This window comes from Callionymus lyra, chromosome 4 (assembly GCF_982586985.1).
Source record: "Callionymus lyra chromosome 4, fCalLyr1.hap1.1, whole genome shotgun sequence".
NCBI classification, from domain to species: Eukaryota; Metazoa; Chordata; class Actinopteri; order Syngnathiformes; family Callionymidae; genus Callionymus; species Callionymus lyra.
Genome location: NC_141821.1, coordinates 4,767,561 through 4,793,517, shown reverse-complemented (window position 1 = coordinate 4,793,517; position 25,957 = coordinate 4,767,561). Strand labels below are relative to the sequence as shown.

The window sequence follows — 25,957 nt, the reverse complement described above, 5'->3', positions numbered from 1 at the left end:
AGACTCTGACAAATACACTTTATTAAATACAACACCGTTTGTATTCAATTGGGGTTTATTGTTCCAAACCAAAACTGCTCGTATTCCAGGGGTATGTTTATACATGTGCGTAACAACAAGAGGAGATATTCTTCAGAGCAGGTAAATATTCTTCAGAGCAGGTAAATATTCTTCAGAGCAGGTAAATATTCTTCAGAGCAGGTATAAAAACACGAGGCCTGTGTTCAAGAAGATTCTGCCAGACGAGTTCAGGGACCGTCGGAATATTCACTTGTTGTCATATTTGACAGCCGAAATTCGAACTGAAATAGATAATTAAACGTTGATTCTGCTTTACACGATAACGATGAGTAAATAACATCTTAGGTTGTGATTTTTAATGTGATATGTACACTCTTTATATTTTATTCTATTTAATGATTCGTTGTTTGAAATAATGCTGAGTTGATTCAAGTCTATGAGACACAAACTGTTAATAATAAGAGTCGAGATTATCTTAAAATAGCGGTGTTGTGTCGTCGACGCCAACATGTCGGAGCCGCGCGCGTGAACTTGAACGCCACACGGACATGTCCTCCCCTCCTCCATGAGATCAGTCCGCCCTCTCGTCTGCCTCCGCCAGCGTCTCCTCCTCCTCAGTGCTCGGACGTTCCCGTGAAAGGTGCACACGCACGGTCCCGCTCTTGGGGTTGAATTTAAGGAAGAAAAGCTTGAGGTCTCTTGACACCGTCGAAGTCCATTTTGCAGTTTCATCGAGAGGTTTTTTTGTTGTTGTTGTTGCAGCTGCTTCACAAAGACAGTAAAATGGATCCAATGAATCAATCCGCCCAGATCTCCTCGTCGCAAGGGCTCGCCGACGGTCAGAACTCTGCTGCCAAAGAACCAAAGCTCTCCGGTAAGAACCTCAAATAAAACCTTATATTTCCATCGATATAGTCGAAGAACTGCCATTTTTGCTTTTCCAGGCCAGATATATTTTTTCCAAAATGGTTGAACGTGATTTCAATAAACGGATCGATTCTGTGTATCGGTGACGAGAAACACCTGTGGTGGTCTAGACGTCCACGATGACAACCATGTCTCCATTTTAAGATCTGAATAAAAAGACGAAACGTCACCCCTTTTTTTGCGCCCAGTACAATGAAACATACCAGGCATGTTTCTCCAAATGTGATGAATCTACTGAGTGAGTTTTTTTTTAAACACGTATTTTTTATCAATATATACATAAAATTGTTGCGTTAGTATCGTAAAGTACGTGAAATAAGTGATTAAATTGGGGTGACAAAGCGATATTGGTTCTGCACTGCAGATGCACTGTTACTGGGCAACTGCCAATGGAGGCTCTTAAAGGAACATGAACCCCTTTTTTCAGGTCCATGTTTTGATAATTCAGTCCATCCTCAGACCTGAGACCCATGTTTGGAATCACTGACTCCATGAGCCTTTATATAGTCTCCCCACCCATGTGTATCTACCATTTGGTTGATCTGGTGTTTGTATTGGTGTGAGGTAGAGTCCTAGGTGAGCGTGAAAACAAAGGGCCAGTGTGGTCTGTGGAGGCCCCGCTAGAGTCTCCTCATGAGGGAGTGGCATCAGCGTCTCCATCCGTTACGGTTCGAGTGTGTTAAGCTTTTCTCATTTGAACTCCGGTGCCTCCGTCAGACGCCACATGTGAGCCATTTGGAAATCCTACAAAGCCATGTTTCCTTAATCTGAAGGGATTGAAGGCTCTCGGTGCACAAGTGGCCGCGGTCGGTGGACCGGATCAGGCGAGCGCGGGGTGTGGCACGAGGTTTGACTTTGGTCCTTCAAAGATCACGGGGAGTTTAGAACCTTTTGTCTGTCATGACAGGAAGAAGATCATAGGATCAAACACTAGAGCCACTGCTTTTTGTTTTTAGTGGCTTTATTGATTAACTATTTTTACAAAAATCACCATTTTAATCTTATCTTTGTGTTTGAAATTAACTCCTCGATCTAAGTGCGACCCTATGACTGTCTTCATGTGGCCCCCATGAGGTCTACGATTTATGAAAGCAAGCAATTTATTTTATACTTGTTTTTAGTGGCTTCTTTACTTATCGATACATTTATGATGTATTGTTGTATTCAGTTTATTTAATCAAACTATATTTCAGCTTATTTTAATCCCTTTGTAAACTATTTAAATGCTTTATTTTGAGTCTTTTTCTAAGTTTTACAACTTTCTGTATGAAATGGCTCTTTTATAAACATATATATATATATATATTAAGTTTTACCTTATAAATTAAGGCAGACCTGTTTCGATGGGTACGACACGTTAAAACCACTTGTCAAGAGATTACAAATTGATTTGTTTATAGAAATACACAATCCATTAATGCTGAGCCATTTGTTTTATACTTTTTACACGGAACGGTTTATTTCCTCTAAATGTTTTGGTTTAAAACTCTTCTTTTTCAAATTCATTTCCAGAATTGTCATACTTTCTTTTTTCACTTTCAGTGTTTTGACTCTTACTAGATTGAATTGTCCTAGTATTTAATAAACCGATGAACTAGATATTTGCCTGAGAAAAAACACGGTTTGCTAACAACGAAGAGTCGAACCATCAGCTGTTCTCTGTCCGTGTCTGATAACAAACGTGGCCTCAGTGAACCACAGTCATCATTTTAAGATCGCTGAGTCACCTGGAAGTCTTGGCTTCTGGTCTCACTGTGTTCCTGCTCAGGAATGTGTGCGACTGTTAACAAAACAAGGTTTGGTTTGAAGAATCTTGAATCTTTGAAAGTGTCAAAACCATCCTGACGAGAAACCAGTGATCGAGGTCATTAAGATGGACCTTCACTATGGACTGGAATCGGGGTCACAACAGCGAACTGTTGTGGCTCTTGACGCCTGAGGCCGTGATGCTAACGCTGACTTTAATCTCGTAGTGTTCTCTGGACTGTCGACTATAGGAACGTAAAGACACTAACCTTTGTTCCACATCAGACCACATGCTGCCGTGTTGCATAATCGGCCTGAACTCAAAGATCATTTTCGGTTTGTTAGTCATTTTCTTTTCCTTTTAATCCACATTCTGTTTATTCGTCACATTCTCTAAACCAACAATAACACTTGTGTTTATTCTAAGTTGTAACTTTGTTATACATCAACTTGCTTGAACCTTTCTTTACTGACTGAATATTTATGGTAGAACTTTATTGATCCCTTAGTGGTTTTTTTTTCCAAATTATCCACAGCAAATACAGCAATTTTTTATAAAAAATAATCAAAATAAAATAAGAATAAAGAGAAATAAAGAGAAAGAACAAGATGATACGATCTAAGTCTAAATATAAAGATAAAGAACGTGGATCAAAGAAAAATAACAAAGACAAAGGATACAAATTTATTCTTACAAATTTAATCGAATATAACAAAACTATAGATTAAAAAAATGCAACAAAACAAATCAAAACTCTGTGAAACTCGACTAGATGTTTATTCCATAAAGAAGCATAATACTTGTTTCTGTGAGTTAATAATTAATACCAGGTTCTCAATTTAAACTGGCATGAGATCAATCTGCCAAAGTGATCAATAGGAAATGTCAATACATTAAAGGCGACTTAATTGATGTTAAAGGCATTTGTTTATCAACCCTTGCATTTAAAATAGTTTAAGCTAAAGTGATATATTCGTGTTATTTTAGTCCGTTTAGACTAAAATAACCTGGAATCGATGTTAAAGCCTTTGTGAATTCATAAAATATTAACCTTTTTATTCTGCTGATGAAACATGTAACATCTTTAATCCAATGAACTATTTAATTAATAAAGGTTGTTTTTTGGAAAGGGTTAAAAAAATAATTTTGAAGATTAATTTTCTGTTTTTGTATTGACCGCAGTTGATATTAGTGTATGTATATATAAAGTTAATTATTTCTTATATTGAAACACGAGACGGATTTCTTAATTTACTTTTTATCTTTCACGCCGTGTCTCTTAAGTGGTTCCGCGACAGGTGTTTAGGGCTTCTCCCCCCAGGTGAGGAAGGTGTGGTGAGAACACGAGTCTGGATCCCAGAGCAGGAATGTGGTCCTGCGAGGGCAGACCCGCCTCCACCCTGCCAAGCCTGTACCCACTCCAGTTCAGCGTGGAGGACTGGCTGCCACACCCCTGACTCACACTTCCAGTCCTGCCCCAGGACTACGAGCAGAACCTGTCCACATTTTTCCACGACTCATCATCAACCGTAGATACGGTCACAGCTTTGCAAAAATTAGGAATGAAGTTACTATCAATGTTGTATAATATTTTTAAAGGAGTGTCTGTTACTAGTGTTTCGGTTCTTGACGTTAATTTGGTAAATCTACGTCCAGATCCAGTTGCGATGAGGGTCAGATCTGAAGTGTCTTCAGGCGTAAGAAATGTTTTAATCGTCTTTCGTGGCCTTTAACTGACGAGTGCGTCGTCCGTGTGAGCAGCTGTACGTTGAGCTCGATACATGGGGTCTCGTTTTCCCGAGAGAAGCGAAGAATCGGGTCAAACGTGTCCCTCGTACGACTCGCGGCGGCGGCGGATGGTCGTTCTTGTTAAGCTCTTGCGATGCTAGACTATGATTGAAATGTTGGCCACGCCTCAGGTGTGGCTGCGGCGTCCGACTTCCTTCGTTTTTGTCGAGTACGTACCTTAAATTATATGTATTCTAGAAAATGGATACTTTATTAACGGTAAATTGTTTAGTCTTTTCACATAAGAAAACCCTTTTTATTTGGATATTCCTGTGAGAATTAAAGTTTGGTCTAAAGTGAAATATGAATTGAATGGAAAACTTTCCTTGACGCTTGCTTTTCTAAGTGAGACCACACATGAACACATGAAGTATAGCTCTGAGGAATATATATATATATAGTCTTAGTAAGTTTGAAGTGCATGTTAACTCTGTAGACACATTATTGTTATACGAGGACCAAAGTGCATGTGGTATCTGGTGTTTGGCATCTTGTTAGAGACTTAAGTTCCTGTAGAGTTTAAGACTTGATAAGCGAGCCTGGATGAGTTCACTGGACTCTAGATCATTTTTTTTTTTTTTTTAGGATGATCATTCTTTTTGTCCTTTTTTTTTACTTTTCCAGATTCCTTTCTTTCCTCTTCGCCTGTATCTCTCATTCAGTCTCCTCAAGGCAAGTGTTTGATTCTCTTCTGCTGTTCGCCTGTTTCTGTCCTCGCTGGCCTGCTATCGCTTCATCCATCCCTCCGTCTACTAGTGCCTCCTCCTGGACCGAGACCGAGACCCTCCTTATCTTGACCCGTTATCCTCCTTCTCTAGACCTCACCAAGTGATCCCAGTGGCTCAGCAGCAGTTTCTGCACTAATAAAGTTAATCAGGCGTGACATAAGGTTATTAATATGTTTTCTAACCCGTTTACTTGACCTCGTGCCCTTTAACCTTCGCCAGAGAAAAGTGTGCGTCCATTAATATTGTCGTCCGTTTTGTTTGGATTTTAAAATGATGTTTAAAAATGTAAATCATTGGACATTATCGGGTACGTGGTTCCTCGACCACAGTATGATGAGATGATAGTTTGAATACTGTATATTATATTAGGTGACTTGACAGAATCTGGCCAGACGCGTATCACGCTACAATATTGCGATACTGTCGGAACGACTACATCGACGTGTATCACGCTACAATATTGCGATACTGTCGGTACGACTACATCGAGGCGTATCACGCTACAATATTGCGATACTGTCGGAAAAACTACATCGAAGCGTATCGCACTACAATATTGCGATACTGTCGGAACGACTACATCGTAGCGTATCACACTACAATATTGCGATACTGTCGAAACGACTACATCGAAGCGTATCGCACTACAATATTGCGATACTGTCGAAACACCTACATCGAAGCGTATCGCACTACAATATTGCGATACTGTCGAAACGACTACATCGTAGCGTATCACACTACAATATTGCGATACTGTCGGTACGACTACATCGACGCGTATCACACTACAATATTGTGATACTGTCGAAACGACTACATCGTAGCGTATCGCACTACAATATTGCGATACTGTCGAAACGACTACATCGTAGCGTATCACACTACAATATTGTGATACTGTCGAAACGACTACATCGTAGCGTATCGCACTACAATATTGCGATACTGTCGAAACGACTACATCGTAGCGTATCGCACTACAATATTGCGATACTGTCGAAACGACTACATCGTAGCGTATCACACTACAATATTGCGATACTGTCGAAACACCTACATCGAAGCGTATTGCACTACAATATTGCGATACTGTCGGAACAACTACATCGTAGCGTATCACACTACAATATTGCGATACTGTCGGAACGACTACATCGAAGCGTATCACACTACAATATTGCAATACTGTAGAAACAACTGAATATTAGGCATTGATTTGCAGTAAAACCCTCATGGCATGATTAACACACAATGTTGTTACATGCTTTTAAAGTTCAGTGATCTATAAAATTAAGTGACTATTTCCTTATTGTTTATAATAATAACGATAGTGCTCTTTAATATCGATACAGTATCGATGTTTTCTTAAACCCCCAATAATGGTATAATTATTTGCTTTTAAAGCTAAGTATCTATAATTTAATTCAGATATGAACTCGTCCAAATTGTAGAATTATTGTCCACCAATAATAACAAGTCGGTCCCATCTAGTCGGGTGCGTCACGGTGCAACAACATCCGTACTGTCGGACATTATTTAGGTCGTCGCCGCTCACTCCAGGTTGCAGATAATCCCAAGATTGCCGCCTTATTTTAAGAAAGCACACGAGTTCACATTGAGCGCAAGAGCGGCGTCCTAAAAATGGATCTCGTTGATGTCCCGGGAGGAAGGTCCTACCTTCCTCTTGACCTAATATCCAGTTTCAACCCCCCCTTACCCAGCCCTTCCTCTGCTAACATCTAGCGGCACACGGGGGTCCCTGGTGGGAAAGCGGCACTAGAGATTTAGTCATTAGCCCAGTAGTTACCTGCTTGTGCCTGACGCACTTGTCCTTCACCACACTGTTGAAGTCTGAAAGGCTTTGTGCATGTGTTCATTCATGCTGGCATCAATATTTCCCAGCTATGCTTCTTTTATATATTTCTTTCAAGTTTTACATGTCGATACAAACTATGCTCTGAACGACTGGTAACTACGACGCAGCACAACGACACACACGTCAACACACGTGTGACTTCTTTACCGTGTCAGTCAATCAATGCCAGCTGATAAACTCCAGCCGACAAGGATCAATGCCTTGTTCTTTATCAGCGAATGATGGATGATAAAGCCATGACGCTCTATCCAATGTGCAACATCTTTTCACCATTTTTTAACTAGTCATTTCAGTTTGTCACCACGACCTTTGATCGTGTTCCATGTGACCAGAAGAAGATTTGATTTTACAATGTAACTTTCAACCAAGAAAATCTATAAATGACATTGATATGCATCAGTTTAAATAGAAATGTCCTTAGTTATAGACTGATACTTTACTAAGTATTTTAGAGGACAGTAGGTTTCATAATGTAGATCATAAAAGCCACAGATAAATATAAGAACTTGTCGTCTAAATTCTCAGATTATTTCTTGCTTTAGATTTATGGACACATTGTGTTGACGTTGGCAGGTGATAAATTGTCTTTCGATTCATTTACAAAAAAGTCATCAATCATTACCACTAAATAAAGATTCCGTTTCAAATCTTTCAATTTTTGCGAGGAGAAGCCATAACATTGGTGAAGAGTTGGTCTTTTCATGTGGCCCAGTTTGAACAAAGCAATATATTGTGTCGGACCTACGAGGACAAAGTAGAGCAGTCAGTTGAAAATCAACGGGACAAAGTGTCTCCAGAATTGGGGGTCATGGGATTATGTTGATAATCTTTTTAACCTTTACTGAAGTAGTCGGCCAGAGGCCTGGATGGGTAAGATTTCTTCTTTTTTTTTTATGTAAACCCCATAAGTCAACCTGTCTGTTCATAGTTGACGACAGTATTGTTTTAGGTTTGATAAAGCCTTGGATAGCAAACCAGGTTTGAAGTATCCATTTTCCAATTACTAATGTATTCAAACTGTAATCTCTCTTTTAGCTACATTCTATAGAACATGATAATATAATTTGAGTTGGAAGTATTTTAGTCTATATCAACAATCCTCTCGTTTCCTCTCAATATTGGCACCTCTTGGCTACTTGTCCACGGCGTTCTCAGGTCATGCATTGAAGTGGAGGACGGAGTATTAGTTGTCTCTGCAGCAGGGCTATTATTGGTGGAGCAAGGTTGTAGTTAAAAATAGATGGTGCAGCTGCCTGATGGAAATGACTCAAATGAAGGATTCCCTCTCAACTCTTGCTCCACGAGATTGAATCAGGACTTCGGGTCATTGCATTAATTCATCTTTAAGCCATTTTCTATTGAACCTGGCTGGCCTGAGATGTGAATACTTGAACATATATGGAATCATGTGTAGCATTCCTCAGTGCTGCTGTTACTAGGTTGCATTTTGTGATGGTGTGTTAATGTCATCTATAACTGGCCGTTCAAACATACCTTGTTTCTTTACATACACGTTTACACAAGAAACGTAGGGACACGATAATACGAGTATTAAAAATAATTGGACCTTTGTGTCCACATTTAGTTTGGTTGCATTACATCAGCTCAGACTATGTACATGTACATGACTTGGTGTTGGAGGAAGTAGACTGGTAAACCAAATATCACAAAAACTGCAGAATGTCTGATCCCTTTTTCGGTTTCATTTAATTTGTGAGGCAAAAGTGCAGTCACAAGATCAAGAACATCAGTCAATTTAAGTTAATCTTAATAAGTAATTAAGTTGTTAACTTGCTGTTAGGTTTCACATAGTTCTCTGGTTGTTTGTTCGATCGAGTCCACTGATGTATCCATTTTTTAATTTTAGAAACGTGTCTTGTTGATCGACACATTATTCTAAATCTGGAGTTCAGACCCTGAGTTTACATCAATGTCATGATGACGGCAGTAAGCAGTACGATGCTTGTAGTTTTGTTTATTTTGCTGCCTTTTTAAGTTGCCATTTAAGATTACCACTTTGTGGAATATTGGCTACAGATCCACAAAGGGGTAAAATGTTGTTCATTTTATGTATAAACCGCCTCATTATTTCCATGATGCATGAACCGTAGCTTGGCCTCTGACATTAAGTTGCATAGATTAAGACTTGCATGGGGTAGAGTGTGATTATGACGTTGTTCCTTGTTGTCCTCTCTCCTGCCGCTCACGGTCACCTTTCCAGACCAAAGGATGGTCCTGGGATCTGATAAACCCTGTGAAGGTGTAGCAACGTCCCTTCGATTTCCCTCTCAACCAGGTTCCTTTTCACACAATTTTGGAAGTGAAGCCGGGTCACTCGATCCCCAGCCAGATTCCCCAATAAAGTTATCGCCCGTTTCGGAGCGCATAAAGGCCCTTGAAGCTCTCACGGCCAAAAAGAAGGAGCCCGACTTTCGTAGCGATGGAGGCTACTCTCATTTCAGGGACCGGCATCAGTTCCCAGCTGAGAACCAAAAGCCTCCAGTAACTCAAAAGATACATTCGGAGACTAAGAAAACACATGTTGATGCCCAAAACATTACAGAGGCAAGAAGTTTTGCATGCGAAACAAAAGTACAACCTGATAAAACAAAAGTTTGTACAAGTCAAGATCAAGAGTCTCCAGAATCTCCATTTGAGGTACTTGGAGAATTAAGACATGCTGATGACTTGGACGAAACCGAACAGTGGCTGAAGACTTATTTACCACCAGCTCCAGATTTCGTTGCTGATGATTCAGTCAGAGGTGCCCAGCCCTCTGTAAAACCTCCGTCAGAAGACGTCAAATCGGAACCAAATCCTGCAGCTCCTGCTGTTCCAGATGCTTCCTTTGCTTCTACTGAAGTTGATGCTAAAATGGTAAAGACTAACTTTTTTGCTGAACAAGACCATGATGAGGAGGAGGAGGAGCAGGAGGAGTCAGAGTTTGATCTTAACTTTCTTCCAACTGCCTACATGTGGAATCCACAGGACAAATCTAGTGTTGAACCATTAAATCCAGATGCTGTGTCTGTTGATCCACTCGCTGTTTCTCTTGAATTTACAACATGTGATTCTGGACCAGAGGACCATCCTTCAAAGCCAGATACTGTAGAGGATGTAAAGATGGCTTGGCCTGAAGATGTTGAGCCCAGAGAGACGAGCGAAGTCGATAGCTCAGAATCGGACGATACAGTCATTGAAGACGGCGTCATGGTTACAGATACAGCCCCGAAGCCTTCAAAGGAAACTTCTGATGCACCTGCTATGATTGATCCCTGCACTCCGGCCCTTGCATCTCCTGAAATGAATGCAGAAGAAAAGGAAGTGTCGTTGGCACGTTCCGAGCGGAAGCTAATGCAAGTACCAACCATTAATGTAATTGAAACTGACGAGCCAAACTACAGCGACGAGGAAATGCAATTTGAGGATGACTACGATGTTGTAAAAGAAGCCACAAACGACTCGGATCAAGAGGTTGTACCACCCCAAACACGACCTTTAGAAACTGAAATCGTTGAAGGCTACTCCCCCGAATCTTCGCCCGTAGACTCCGATGAAGAATATTATCCCAAATACAAGTCGCAGAAATCGCCTTCTGAAACGTCTGCAGCAAAGTACGACAGCACTGATGTTGACCCATCACAAGGAGATGAAAATCCCAGTGTAACTTCCTTCTCGTCCACAAATATACAAGTCAATGACCCAGACAACGATGGTAACTGGTCTGATGAACCAGAAGACATTCCTGTCAAAGATCACACAACTGTCACCATTGAAGATGCGGCTAATGTTCAAAGCAGCCAGTCTATGACCATTTCAAGCAACAGCTTTTTGGTAGATGAACCGTATGACAGGGATTCGGTTGATGGTGACCATGAACCCTCTTCTCACTTTGACATTGAAGTGAAACCCTTTACTGTCGCTGCTCCAACCTCTAATGAAGAGAGAGATTTCCCGGAAACAAATAGTGCTTTAGTGGACGAAAGTGAAATGAATTCAGATGCCCAACAGGCTTTAAGTGATTTCCCTCAGAATCCGTATTCTTTGTCACAGAAAGAGCAGTTGAATAGCCTTCAAGCTGACTGCGATCCAGGTCAGGTGGACACTGGAAGGGTTGAGAAAGAACGTGAGGGAGAAGACCTATGCACAGAAGACATTGTGTCCGAGGCTTCGGACAGCTTCGTGGACTTCATGAGAGAATGCCTGAAATCAAGTCAGGATGGAGAACGAGCAAATGACTTAATTTGTACAGGAAATGAATCGGTTAAAATGGATAATCCATACCAGGCCTCCCCAGTCCCGGCGCTCGATCTTGAACATGAACGGCTGACCATCAGTGCCCTCAAGGAGCTAGGAAACGGTCAGAAGGTAGAAGGAATGAGGGGATTAGCTCTTCAGCCAGAGGTTACTAAAGGCAACATATCTGGACACGATGTCCAAGTCACACAGCAGTCTCGCTCTTTTCCCGAGTCAGAGAAGCAATCTTCCCATGAAGCCCCTGGGTCAGACACTAATTCCAGAGAGGCAGACGCCATTGATGTCTGGGTGGCCGAGGCCTACCATCTCGCAGAGCATGTCTTGACCGCAATACTAACCCACCTATCAGGTAGGCCTCTTCTGGTTAGCCCACTAATGATAACTATGTCACATACCACCGAACCTATTAAGTAATGTCCGCTGTGTGTATTCCTTTTTCTCTTTTCATCTAGTATTTTTGAGACCATTTAGAAGTAACTAATTATAAATTGCATTTTTTTCTTCAATGTGAAAGTCTTGACTGTTGTCTACGATGAGGTAGGTCTATGAAGCCTTGCGGTGCGGCAGAGCCTTGCGGATTAATGCTAGGAAGCCTTGCCGAGTAATGCTAGGAAGCTTTGCCGAGTAATGCTAGGAAGCCTTGCCGAGTAATGCTAGGAAGCCTTGCCGAGTAATGCTAGGAAGCCTTGCCGAGTAATGCGAAGAAGCCTTAAGGAATAATGCTAGGAAACCATGCGGAGAAATGCTAGGAAGCCTTGCCGAGTAATGCTAGGAAGCCTTGCCGAGTAATGCGAAGAAGCCTTGAGGAATAATGCTAGGAAACCAGGCGGAGTAATGCTAAGAAGCCTTGCGGAGTAATGCTAGGAAGCCTTGCGGAGTAATACTCTTTGCTTGGCCAACAGACAAGTCGCACTCAAAACATTTGGAAGGTTTTTTTTTTAGCACCGTGTACCACTTTTAATCAGTTCAAGGTCAAGTTATACAAGAGTCACTCCGGGTAATAAATGTGCACAGTTGATTTTGGTTGCACCTTGTAGTCAGAGAAATATGGTACTTTGTCAGAATCCGTTTCTGTAAGTTATGTAGATTTAAAGTGGACCAGGAGTATGACACTTAGTTTGAAGTACAACCCTCTATAATCCACGAGTGGAAACTGGATTTCACCCTGACAACACGCAGTTGTTGCCAAGAAAGTCTGAGTAGTCGGTCAGGTATCTTGTGTCGCGGTGTCTGGCCAGTACAGATAACTCTGCTGTAAGGGACACTTGGCGAGCTTATGGTCACATCATTGCCCCCTGACTGTTGGTTGACCTTTGTCCTTTTGTAGCGTGTCCATTGACTCACAATGTCTCTTGAGTTTAATAATGGTGTCCAAGTGTCAGATCTTGAGGGTTTGTTGGAAGATCCAGAAGAAAAGCACGTCCAGTTTTCTGTCCTCGTTGTAACGTGACACGACTTCCCTTCACACGTGAAAGGTTCTGGCATTCATGGTAATCCTGACACATCCACTGGTATGTAACCATGTTCTATAGACATGTGTTGGACAGCTGAGGAGCAGAAGTGTGTTCGTAACCCCGGTGACGACGTGCCAACGTGAGACTGCGAGTTGTAATGAATTGTATTTGAAATATAATGAGAAAATGTAGATTATAGTTATAATGAATCCAGTAGAAGAGAGAATTCATATTTTGCTTCACATTGATTCACCGAATGAACATTTTCTTTGATCTAGTTTCAAGCATCTGTCTCCGTTTAAGAAGTGTTGCGACCCTTTGATCCTCGAGTAAACACGATAATTGAGGTTTCTTGTGTTCGAAAGTACAGCGTACAATTAGACATGGAATTTGGCGGTAATTAGGAGAAAGTATTTTCAAAATGAGATCAAATAGAAAAATGGCCCTGGAGGTCAAATGTAAAACGTAAACTCGTGTATGAAACTAAAACTTTAGACTAAGGTAGTCGACGACCGAAGGTTCATGATTCTCAAAACGTATTTTAATCGCTACACAGCACCTTATGACCCAAAAAACCTTTTGGAAAAATATCTCCGCCACATATCTAGGGTTGAGTCGACTGTATCAAAAATATCTGCTGCCTAGTAACTTCTCTTTTCTTCTGGGTAATGATAAAAAATCAACAAACCTCTATTATTATCGGTGTTTCAAACATTCAAATCTAGTGCCTGTCGACCAAAATGTGTGGCAGATTTCACAACATTTCGTTTTAAGAATAAATATTTATACACTGATCCAAAAGAAACACCTTCGCCTTTTCACATTTATATAAACCGAGGGTGAGAAATATTCCTGCAGCGTCTGGTTTACCGTCACACAGCAGGTCGAGCCTGAAGATCCTACAGTACAGTCTCTGCTCACTGACTCGACAAGAACAGGAAACAAAAATCCCTTCTTGCATCAAGTCTGCACTGAGGAACCTCACGAGTTTGACTACTACCCTAAACCACCAACAGTCAAACCACAGTTACCGTTTATGACCCTCCCTACTCGTTTAGGTTCCTGGAAAAATCTAAAATCATCTTTTTACCATTTAAAAAAAAAAAAAAAAAAAAAAAAAAAAATTAAGGGAACACATGACTTGATAATATATCTTTAATTTACTGAATCCTTGTTTATGACGCGTCCATGTTTAAAACATGAACACGTGCAGGAAGGGTTTGAATTATTCAAAGTCGCTTCCTTTGTCGAGTCTAAGACTGAGAGCAACAATTATGTGATGTAATAATTATGTAATTATGTATAACTTGTGCTTAATGATTTACGTGTTCATGCCATTATATTTATCTAGTATTCAAAGCACTTGTTTACGGTATTATAACGTTTTAATTGAGAAAGATTCAATACTTTAGTTGAAACTTCTTTCGCCGAGGATTATTTTGAACGTTATCCGTGACTCATTTAACAACAATATGTGACTTACCTTGACCATTTATCAACCGCTAGTTGAAAATCCAACTTCTAAATATTGTCAAACTTTCTTCTTCTGAAGAAGAATGTGCTTCAAATTCCAAAAGGACTGGTTTCCATTTAAAGTCGGAGCAAGTCTGGTGTTTTGCAAGCGTTGAAATTGCAACTGTGTGAAGAAAGTTATTCTGCAAACATTGATTCGTCCGCAGTAACACGCACAGTGTGTGTGTGTGTGTGTGTGTCGTGTGTGTGTGTGTGTGTCGTGTCGTGTTTGTGTGTGTGTGTGTGCTCATTAAACTCCAGTGAGGCCAGAGCGCCCCTGAGGCACCAGCCCACGTGGCTTCACCACCACTTACACAAGCTTCTTTTTTTTTCTTAAATACCCGCTCTCCTCACGGGGCGAGCGAGGGAGGAGTGGCGTTTTGAGGGTGCCAACCCTTTCCGGCGTTACATAAGCGCCTTGAATAGAGGCCATCACTTCTGCATGCACGACTCCTCACAGGACGACGTGCACACCAGCACGACAGTAGCTTCTCTCGCAGCGAGCCGTGGATCCTCTGCTGGAGACGCCAGAGGACATTTCTCTGGTCCTCATGAGTGACTTGTTTCAGCTCGGATGGAAGATGATGAGAGAACGAGTGGATGAAGCTCATACATGATACTATATCGTTTTTGTATCACTCCAACCGTGTCGGTGTAAACGCCTTCAACGGATAAATGGATAGATTTCATACCTTTTTTGTTCTCACAGAGAAATGGAAATTAGCTTCACCTGTTTTTAAAGAGAATATGGCAAAAATACACATTTTAATACCCAATAAAAAAGGTACTAGATACAATCCAAGATGCAAAAATACAATTTAGATAAAAATAAAATGTACAAAAATGGAATCAAATACAAGATACAAACGTAGAATATTGATAAAAAACAAAATGTAATTTTTACAAATCAAATAAAGACAAGAATTCAATATTGACGATCGACAAAAATCAACAATATTGACGATCGGCAAAAATAAACAATATCAACGAACGACAAAAATAAAAACATCTATTCCTGACGTACTAATAAATGTGATGTGAATATGTGACGATAAAAGAGGAGAAAAAGGTCAAAGATTTATATATTATGCACTAATCTAAACTTTGTTTTGCAGCAAGACGGTCTCTTATCAAGTTTGTTTCACTCATTTTTACTAGTTTACAGGTTTATTTGTTTGAGTAAACTTTACTGAAAGCAGCATATTGACTTTTCAAAAGTCAGACTAATGTTAGTAACGAGAAAATCTCGTCTTATTTCAAAATAAAATGCCCGTCGGACAGTAATTATCAACAGAACAGATATAGTTTCTAATCTTGTTGGAGACAAGATTACTGCATTAGATGACATAGCAACGTTATTATAACCCGAGTGTTCTCTCTGCAGTCAAGGATCTGATCCACTGGCGGGACCCCAAGAAGTCGGGCGTGGTGTTCGGGGTGTCCATGCTGCTGCTGCTGTCGCTGGCGGCCTTCAGCGTCATCAGCGTGGCCTCCTACCTGCTCCTGGCTCTCCTCTGCGTCACCATCACCTTCCGCATCTACAAGTCTGTGGTCCAGGCCGTGCAGAAGTCCAGCGACGGTCACCCCTTCAAGTAAGTCTTGGTCTTTGATGGGGTCAATGGACATTGGTTGGGCAGGTTTTTTTTCTTTCACAAATTTTAGTCATTTATATTTGTAAAGCTAAATGTGAGTTCTCCTACTAGAGCAGCTCAGAATTGTCCCTGCAAATGAGTTTTGCATTTATTTATATTTTGTCGTTTTGTGTGGTTTCACTGAATATATTTGTATTTATTTTTCTAACTGAATTTGTCATTTTAAATTCACTTTATAATCAAAGCTTTATAAATGATTAGATTTGATGTGATTTTCCGTCGTTGAACAAAAAAGCCTCGTTGCTCTGCCTGCACTCATAGAAACTAGACTATGAACCGAGGGCCACAGAAAATCATGCTCATTGACCTTTGGCCCCTGAATTACATTATACTTTTGCTAGTTAATTCCAGCAGAAAACGTTTGCTACAGTCTTTGCAAAAACAGCGACATGTGCTTTTGTCTTTCAATTTTTACATAAATTTCCTTTTTTTTTTATTCCTGAGTTTATAAATCATGTCTTTCTTGATACAAGAACTTAAAGTCAAGAATCCCTCAAAGAACCAGACTGTAATCCTGGATAGTCCCCCCCCTCCAACCCCCGTTGTTTGGTCCTACAGAGCCATGTATGTTCTTGGGTATTCATGTATGAGGTCAAAGGTCAGGGGCTGCTGTCACCTGGTGTAACCTGCGCCTCCACACGGTTAAATATAGAACGACCTTTAATTCTTCAGGCACGGACGACACTGGAGCCCGAGCAGCTCAGAGGTTTCCTAAATACCAACTGAAAACTCGTAAAAGGAATGTTGACGCTTCCAAGGTCACCTTCAAGACTGGCCCTCATTCCTGGTCATGTATTTCAGTCGTGAGGTCAAAATACACTTCCTGTACCTTCAGGTGTTTGAAGTTATTCAATCATCAACTATGGTGGATTTTTACTAAAATTATATTTTAAGAATGCAAAGTTTATTTTACTCTTTGCTTAAATATGTGAAGACAAAGTGATGATTTGTGCAGGGAGCACTTTAAAAAAAGCGTTTAAATGTCAGGTTTAAACATGCAGACAATGAAGTCATTTTCTTGCATCATCCTGCGCTGCTCGTACACGTCTTCAAACGTCTTTGATTCATGAATCGCATCAATTTGTCGCAAACTCGTAATTGAACTCAATCTGTTTTGTGTCGCAGCGTCACATCGATATATTGCGTCAAAGTTTTGATCTGATGATATTGACGGACGTTAGATCGTCTAAAACGGTAAACAGAAGGTCGAACTGAAGGCTCGTCTTCATTGCTGTTATCAGAAGAGAATCAGGAGCTAATTGAATCCAAACATTGAAAATAAGTTGCAGAAATGTTACTCTTTCACCACTAAGATTCGTCTTAAAGCAAAAACACTTGACAGGTCAAGCTTAAATTAGTTAATATCAATACATTTAACTGTATCGATATTCATCAGCACTGTATTGATTATTTATTTGTCTTTACTTTCAAACTTACTTTTTTTTATCTTAGTTCTTTTGTTTATAACTTCAATAAAGTGTGTATAGAATGCAATTTAAATGAAAATATTCACGCCATAACATAACATTTTTGAATTGCAATTGATGTTTGCCTCAGTCATCGCCCGGATCTTGATAGATTTAATCGGGGTTTTTTAACTGAGCACGAGAGGATACAGTGAGTCCAGCAGCTTTTAAAGCTGATGTTTGGATATATTTAGGTTTGAAAACAAATGAAAGCAGTTACGACTTCGTCAAGAGTCATGCGGTCTGTAAATACTACAACACCAGAGTCAAGTACTGGACAATACTACACATATATACTTGTTACTACACTATCACAACACCAGAGTCAAGTACTTGACAATACTACACATATATACTTGTTACTACACTATCACAACACCATAGTCAAGTACTTGACAATACTACACATATATACTTGTTACTACACTATCACAACACCAGAGTCAAGTACTGGACAATACTACACATATATACTTGTTACTACACTATCACAACACCATAGTCAAGTACTTGACAATACTACACATATATACTTGTTACTACACTATCACAACACCATAGTCAAGTACTTGACAATACTACACATATATACTTGTTACTACACTATCACAACACCAGAGTCAAGTACTCGACAATACTACACATATATACTTGTTACTACAGTATCACAACACCAGAGTCAAGTACTGGACAATACTACACATATATACTTGTTACTACACTATCACAACACCAGAGTCAAGTACTTGACAATACTACACATATATACTTGTTACTACACCATCACAACACCAGAGTCAAGTACTGGACAATACTACAAATATATCCTTGTTACTACACTATCACAACACCAGAGTCAAGTACTGGACAATACTACACATATATACTTGTTACTACACTATCACAACACCAGAGTCAAGTACTGGACAATACTACACATATATACTTGTTACTACACTATCACAAAACCAGAGTCAAGTACTGGACAATACTACACATATATACTTGTTACTACACTATCACAACACCAGAGTCAAGTACTGGACAATACTACACATATATACTTGTTACTACAGTATCACAACACCAGAGTCAAGTACTGGACAATACTACACATATATACTTGTTACTACAGTATCACAACACCAGAGTCAAGTACTGGACAATACTACAAATATATCCTTGTTACTACAGTATCACGATATACCGTAGCCCATGTATCACATCTCCAGGTTATTGTCAATACACGCCTCTACCCACAATGCAGCAGTCTCACCCCCGTCCCTCCTCCTGCAGGTCTCTGATAGATAAGGACGTCAGCATCCCACCCGAGACCTTCCGCAAGCACGTGGACACCAGTCTGACCTACATCAACCGAGCCCTGAAGCAGATGAGCCGCCTCTTCCTGGTCGAGGACCTCGTGGACTCCCTGAAGGTGAGAACATCCCATCGTCCCACCTAGTGTTTGTTCAGGGTATGAACCTGAACCGCCTCCGTTTGTCTATAGATCCGTGTATTTATTTGTAAGACGTGAATGTAAAACATCGCGTCAGCGTCAGAAGTCAGGCTTCCTGCTGTCGATGTGAAGAGAAACCACTTGAAAGTTGCTCCATCGACTTTGAAAATCCTCAGACGTTCCCATAAAAGGTCGTTAAACATAAATCTTACATAAAGCGATGACGCCAGACTTCAGCGAGCCTTAAAGAATCTCATTAACTGGTGAAATCTATTAGGACCAAGTAGGGATTTTCAAACCCACTCCGCCGCCTCCGCTGACGGTAGATGTTCTTCTTACCACAAGAATCTTTATCGTACGCTTGACCTTCAGAGAGGCGACCATATGTTTCAATGACGGGGTCACTGCTGAACGGATGATTCTTTCATGAGACCTCGGCTATAATAATGTTAGGACAACAGTTATGTTGTCTTTTCATTCTTTGAGGCTCATTTTTATCTTAATTATTATTAATACATCATCCAGAAACCATCTGACCCGTTTTAATTCATCAAATAATACTTTAACTTCCTTTCATTCTGTTGATCGTCTCAGTTTAAAATGTTGTCTCTTTAAACTTTGACATTTATTCTGTTTCTGATCAAGAATTCCCTCTTACGTGTCTCTTCAGGAAAGACTTAAAAATGACTCGAGAGGCTTTCATTTCCCGTCGGAGATCAACACTCGTCCGATCCCTCTTAATTTAATCTCTAAATCTCTCGCGTAGGAAAAAAAACACTTCTTCGGTTTCATCTTGAGCCAAATCCCTTCTTTCTGACGGCGTTTCTCTAATGACGGCGTGTAACCTTCGTGTGTCATTTTAGATTCTCTTAAAGGCTGCATCTTAAACATGTATACGCCCCGTACAGTCTTTCTTAAATCATTCGAGTTTAAATCACGTTCTTTCCTCAAAAAAAGGTTCAGAAAACGAATAAATGTCTTGTATGATGTTAAATAATAACGTTGGTATTAATGCGACGTTTCTCTTGACACGAATGAACGTTGTGATCTCAAAGCTGTGACTAAAGCTCTTCTCTGGGCGTCTTTGTCGTCGCAGCTGGCTGTGGTCATGTGGCTGCTGACCTACGTGGGAGCCGTGTTCAACGGCATCACGCTGCTGATCCTGGGTGAGTCCGAGTCCAAGACGTGTTTCGAATCACCTTCTGTCTCCTGCGGCGGCAGAGCTGAGAGCAAACCAATTATGTCTTTCTGATGCACTTTTCTTGTGAGTTGATGCTTTTGAATACATGGACTTCTTGTAGAACAAACTCGATCACACAAGGACCCTCAAGTCTTATCAGTTGAACTAAATGTATGTTTAAGAAAATGACACAATTGGACTTTTCGGTTCATTTTTGTCGTCCTTCAACAAACACTTCCTGCAAATGACTTTGTATTAACGTCAAGTTTAACTACAGTAATCTCTAGTTCTTGTCTTAAAACACTGGCATTTGTCACTTCATCAACAAAGACAATAATCCACTTTGAATTCTGATGAACTTTCATAAAACGGTGTCATGTGTTCAGAGGACAGTAGGTGGCGCTCTTTGTTTTATATGATGTCTGGTTTCATCAGAGAAGTTCAAATCTATGGACTCTAGAGACGAGTCTATCTTGTGGAGCCTGTTAAAAAGAAACGATGAGTCAGTTTCATGACGCGTCCCGATAAGATCTTTAGACTTGAAGTCTCGTGGAGTGTTTGAGTTTCTCTGCCTCAGTCTTCTGGACGATCTTCGTCTCTCGCTGACCGACCGGGTCTCGTGTCAAACCGGTTCATCTGTTTCTAACGGGACCAGAAGTCCGTTTCCACTCGTATAAAAAACCAAAACATCCTCCAGGCTCCAGAGCGTGAGTCACTGCTAGTGTAACATGAATTTATTCTTATGACGCCAGAGTCCCTGTGCGCCCCCTTCAGACCCCCCCGCCCCCTTCAGACCCCCCGCCCCCTTCAGACCCCCCGCCCCACTTCAGACCCCCCCACCCCCCTCCTCCTCCGGTCCAAACCATGTTCCGGGTCCACAAGGTGGCTCGGAGGGGTTTGTCGGGTTACATAAGACGTCATAACTAGCTTGACCTCGTCATGGCGTGACCTGATGATGGCGTGACCTCATCACGGCGTGACCTCTGACCTCATCACGGCGTGACCTAAAGGGCTCCTCAACTACTATTTAAATGTCCTCGAGGTTCTTCACGTCGCCTCCGATCAAAGCCGACGTCTGTTTGTGCGACGCTCGTGCTTCAGATGAAGTGAATTTAGATTTAGATTTCTGCACATGTGGGTTTTTACACTTTGGATCAGCTGACCTTTGCTCGAGGTCACTTTTCTGTTGATGCTCGGGGTCGTGACGGTCGTTCATGCGCGACCTCAGCTCGCCCGCACTTGAAACGCTTCTCATTGGACGCATTCAGACCCGCAGAAAACATCCTTGAACAGTTTAGTTTCCTCAACCAAACTAATACAGTTTTAAGACAAAAAATAATCCTTTTTTTTGCTATTAATAACTTATTAGAACAAAGTATTTCTTTAGAATCTAATGATGAATCATTTTTCTCATTTGTCAAGTTGTGTCTTAAATGGTAGTTTATTTCCTTCTTAAAATGTATGTTTATTACCCCAAGATTGGGGACATTTTAATTGTCACAGCACAACAAATACAATTGAAACACGAGGTACATATGTACTGTATATATAAAAAAGGGATTAAAACCATTATGCATAAAGATAATAAATATTAAGTCAACAATAAAAGACGCTGTATTATTTGACTCTTCTTATGCAGACGAGTAAAGCTTTTTATCATTTGTTTTAATTATTATTATTAAAGCTGGTCCATCCAAATGAATAAAAATAACTTTATTTAATAATAATTTCATACCTTTTTCATGTTTTTTAATCGTGTATTAAGGATCTTTTAAACCGAATACAATGAAAATTGTAGTCTTTATGATTTAACGAGCAGTAGTTTTACCATCATTTGCTTCATGTTCACCTCACATGTTGAAGCTCGTATGTTCTGAAGCAGGTTCTCGTCGACCAGCGTGACTCAAGAATGTCCACTTAAGACTTGATTCTTGAAGAGATTTGGATTCTCGGCTCACATGACGCTTGTTTGGACTCTTTGTTAGCGACCTCAGGTCCAGGAAAAGTGGCTTATTCACCGGATTAATCCTGAACTCTTGCAGAACATTGACACCAATAACTTTCTTTTTTGTCGCTGCACCAACGTGTCCTGGTTTAGTTTCCAGCGACACCGTTAAACGGGTCAGAGACACAGATGCTGCCATGAAGGAAGTGTTTCTACACTAATGTCACCATACGATGTTAAGCATTTTCAAAAAAGATTGAGGGTCCACTATATTTTATATTAGTTTGATTGAATTAATGGAACTGAAACAAAAATGCGTCCAAACGTTGGCTTTAAAAGCTGCTGGAGTCGAATGTATCCTCTTGTCCTCAGTCATCAACATGATCTTGCTGGATTTCATTGTTCCTTTTGCTTCGGAGGTCGTAACTACTTCTGCCATCTAGTGGCCAGAAGTTTAATTGCAACATAAATTAAACAAACACCATGAATATTTGCATGAACATTGGAGAAGAAAAACAAAAAAAACACAATTAATTTTCTTTCTCACACCTCTTGTGTTCGTGTTCATGAAGTGTTTGATAAAGTTTTAATCGGTGAAATAATAAATGTTGAAATCCTTCGGAAGTCAAGATTTTAAAGTCGCTTCTCTTGTCGCCTCCAGCCAACATCCTGCTGTTCGCCGTGCCGCCCGTCTACGAGAAGAACAAGGTGAGTGTCCTCGTCTGACGATGATGATGTCATCAAGTCGGCGCCAGACACTGGCGGCTCGTCCAGCTGCCGCGACCGCATGAGGTCATCCTAGAGGCGGACAAGATGGCCGCCGGTCTTCATCTGCTGAAGATGATAGAACATCTAAGACTAAAACTTGCAAATGAATAAATCCAGTGTCTCTGCTGAAGCTGTTTAAAGCAGCAATAAGTAACATTTTTGACAATTCTATTTCGTAGTAATAATGGTTTAAAATAAAACTTGATTATCCCACTGGTCATGTGACCTTTCAACTGCTTTACATGTATATATTTATATAAGATATTGAGTCGCAAGGAAAATAAAAGTAATGTATATTTGTAAAGATCTTTCACAGACCAGGGTCACAAAGCACTTAAACGACAACAATAAAACATTTAAAATTCATGCAGTATTTGGTGACGGTGCAAAGAAGGTTTCACGACATTACTGACACTTTATAGTCATTTATCACTGAAGGGAAGGAAATCCATGTTAGAATTAAATCAGAACTTTGTATGGTTGGAAACTAAGTAGAATCTTGTCTAATACAAATAATACGGCAAAGAAAGAATTTCATTGCATAGGAAAACGTGTTTCTCGATGTATATGACAATAAACACTTTGAATCTTGAATCTTGAATAATGCGATAGTTTCCTAATTATTGATATTCTTTTTAATGTTTCATTTTCAATCTTTAAGTCGTGATCTTGTCGTGGAAAAAAGTGAAATTTACAATAAATTCTTGGTCGAAAATAATGGTTGCATCGTTTCCCGATGTTGCTTCAATGGTCAGAATTGTTGTTAGCGTTAGCGTTAGCATTAACTGACGCTCGTCTCCCGCAGACCCAGATCGACCAGTACATCGACGTGGCTCGCACTCAGATCAACACCACGATCGCCAAGTGAGTCGTTGATCGACGCAGATTCTTTATTTTTAACAACCTTATGTTTTTCTCAACCCGTTGCTTTGACTTTTCCAGGTTGCAAGAGAAACTCCCCGGAGCTGTGAAGCGCAGCAAAGTTGAATGATCGTCCTCCTCCTCCCACCCCCTCATAGAACGCTCACCACCACCACCATCCTCATCACCCCCCCCCCCCAGTCTAACTTCACCCCAGTCTAACTCCTCCTCCCACACAAGCCACACCCCCTCCGTAGAAAACCTCTCAGCTACTCGATATTCAATGTACAACTACTGCGCAGCTTTTGCAAGCATTAGAGAAGAACACGTGGCCCGCGGGTCACACTAGCAAGAAGGAAGTGATGTCACGAGCAAAAAAAACAAAACAGGAAGTGATGTCACGAGGAGGCAGGGTGGAGTGAACTAGACTGAATCTATGACCTGGTCTCGTCCCACGGCGTCGCTGACGGGAGCAAATGTCTGTACTAAGAACAACCAGGTCGTTCGAGCCGGAGGAGAATAAAAAAAAAAAAATGCAAAGAAAATGTTTTAAAAAGAAAAAAAAAAAAAAAGGAATAAAAGCGACATGTTTGGGTCGACGAGTCTCATCCTGTTGCCGTGCAGATGATACTAGAAGCTGTTCGCTTGTTTGTGTTCTTCTACCTTGCAGGTGTTTCTGCGATGCACTGACTTTACTTTGGACAAACAACCGAGCGCAGGTTGAAATAAAAGGATTGGAAACTTCTGAGCCAGCTGTGATAATTTAGTCTAGTTCACCCTCTTTTCATTTCTTCTCGTTCATCTCCAGTCGTCGTGTCCTCCTACTCTTACTTCGTCGTGGATCGTGGTCTCGGACGTGTCGTGGATCGTGGTCTCGGACTCGACGTGTCGTGGATCGTGGTCTCGGACGCGACGTGTCGTGGATCGTGGTCTCGGACTCGACGTGTCGTGGATCGTGGTCTCGGACTCGACGTGTCGTGGATCGTGGTCTCGGACTCTACGTGTCGTGGATCGTGGTCTCGGACTCGACGTGTCGTGGATCGTGGTCTCGGACTCGACGTGTCGTGGATCGTGGTCTCGGACTCGACGTGTCGTGGATCTGGTCTCGGACTCGACGTGTCGTGGATCGTGGTCTCGGACTCGACGTGTCGTGGATCGTGGTCTCGGACTCGACGTGTCGTGGATCGTGGTCTCGGACTCGACGTGTCGTGGATCGTGGTCTCGGACTCGACGTGTCGTGGATCGTGGTCTCGGATTCGACGTGTCGTGGATCGTGGTCTCGGACTCGACGTGTCGTGGATCGTGGTCTCGGACTCGACGTGTCGTGGATCGTGGTCTCGGATTCGACGTGTCGTGGATCGTGGTCTCGGACTCGACGTGTCGTGGATCGTGGTCTCGGACTCGACGTGTCGTGGATCGTGGTCTCGGATTCGACGTGTCGTGGATCGTGGTCTCGGACTCGACGTGTCGTGGATCGTGGTCTCGGACTCGACGTGTCGTGGATCGTGGTCTCGGACTCGACGTGTCGTGGATCGTGGTCTCGGACTCGACGTGTCGTGGATCGTGGTCTCGGACTCGACGTGTCGTGGATCGTGGTCTCGGACTCGACGTGTCGTGGATCGTGGTCTCGGACTCGACGTGTCGTGGATCGTGGTCTCGGACTCGACGTGTCGTGGATCGTGGTCTCGGACTCGACGTGTCGTGGATCGTGGTCTCGGACGCGACGTGTCGTGGATCGTGGTCTCGGACGCGACGTGTCGTGGATCGTGGTCTCGGACTCGACGTGTCGTGGATCGTGGTCTCGGACTCGACGTGTCGTGGATCGTGGTCTCGGACTCGACGTGTCGTGGATCGTGGTCTCGGACTCGACGTGTCGTGGATCGTGGTCTCGGACTTGACGTGTCGTGGATCGTGGTCTCGGACTCGACGTGTCGTGGATCGTGGTCTCGGACTCGTTCTCGCGTTTAAATTATTACCAAGTTAAGCAAAACGTCTGCTGCCTCTTCGTTGCTCCACCGACCTTCTCATCAACACTTTTTAGACCGTTTACACCGAGGCTAGAGGTTTTGACACTAGGTGGCGCTCTACTGCCGTGTTACCTGCTTTTTTAAAATCTTTTTTTTATGTTTCCGCTTATTTTAAAGTCTTTTTTTTTTTTTTTTAAGGTTGCTTTGAGGTTTTTTTTATTATATATATATATATATGTGATACTTGGAAGTAGACACAAGGTGGCGCTTTAAAGGTCAGTGTAGCAAAAATAACGTTTTTAGTTTAAAGGCTTTGTTTGCCCAGTTTTTCGACTCGACACTTGATGAA

General features: G+C 41.4%; 1 protein-coding gene across 3 annotated transcripts; it reads left to right on the top strand.

The window, feature by feature from the left end:
- The first annotated feature begins 624 nt into the window (after positions 1-624).
- On the top strand, positions 625-24,386 carry rtn3 (reticulon 3). 3 transcript variants are annotated; one of them, XM_087788532.1, is made up of 8 exons: positions 625-715; positions 784-895; positions 15,698-15,905; positions 18,728-18,866; positions 19,984-20,053; positions 22,674-22,720; positions 23,586-23,644; positions 23,723-24,386. In XM_087788532.1, exons 2-8 carry the CDS (start codon positions 805-807, stop codon positions 23,769-23,771), a joined length of 663 nt encoding a protein of 220 aa, XP_087644658.1. In that variant the 5' UTR covers positions 625-715; positions 784-804; the 3' UTR covers positions 23,772-24,386. The 3 variants fall into 3 exon arrangements, with proteins under 3 accessions (XP_087644658.1, XP_087644657.1, XP_087644660.1); XM_087788534.1 differs by lacking the exon at positions 625-715 and adding an exon at positions 5,108-5,155; XM_087788531.1 differs by having other exon boundaries at positions 668-895.
- Positions 24,387-25,957: the final 1,571 nt, after the last annotated feature.

Excerpts from the sequence above, each read along its gene's own strand:
- rtn3 (XM_087788534.1), top strand. The coding sequence starts at position 805 with ATGGATCCAATGAATCAATCCGCCCAGATCTCCTCGTCGCAAGGGCTC. Across the intron at positions 896-5,107 it reads CAAAGAACCAAAGCTCTCCG|ATTCCTTTCTTTCCTCTTCG; the intron begins GTAAGAACCTCA and ends TTACTTTTCCAG. Across the intron at positions 20,054-22,673 it reads CATCACGCTGCTGATCCTGG|CCAACATCCTGCTGTTCGCC; the intron begins GTGAGTCCGAGT and ends TGTCGCCTCCAG.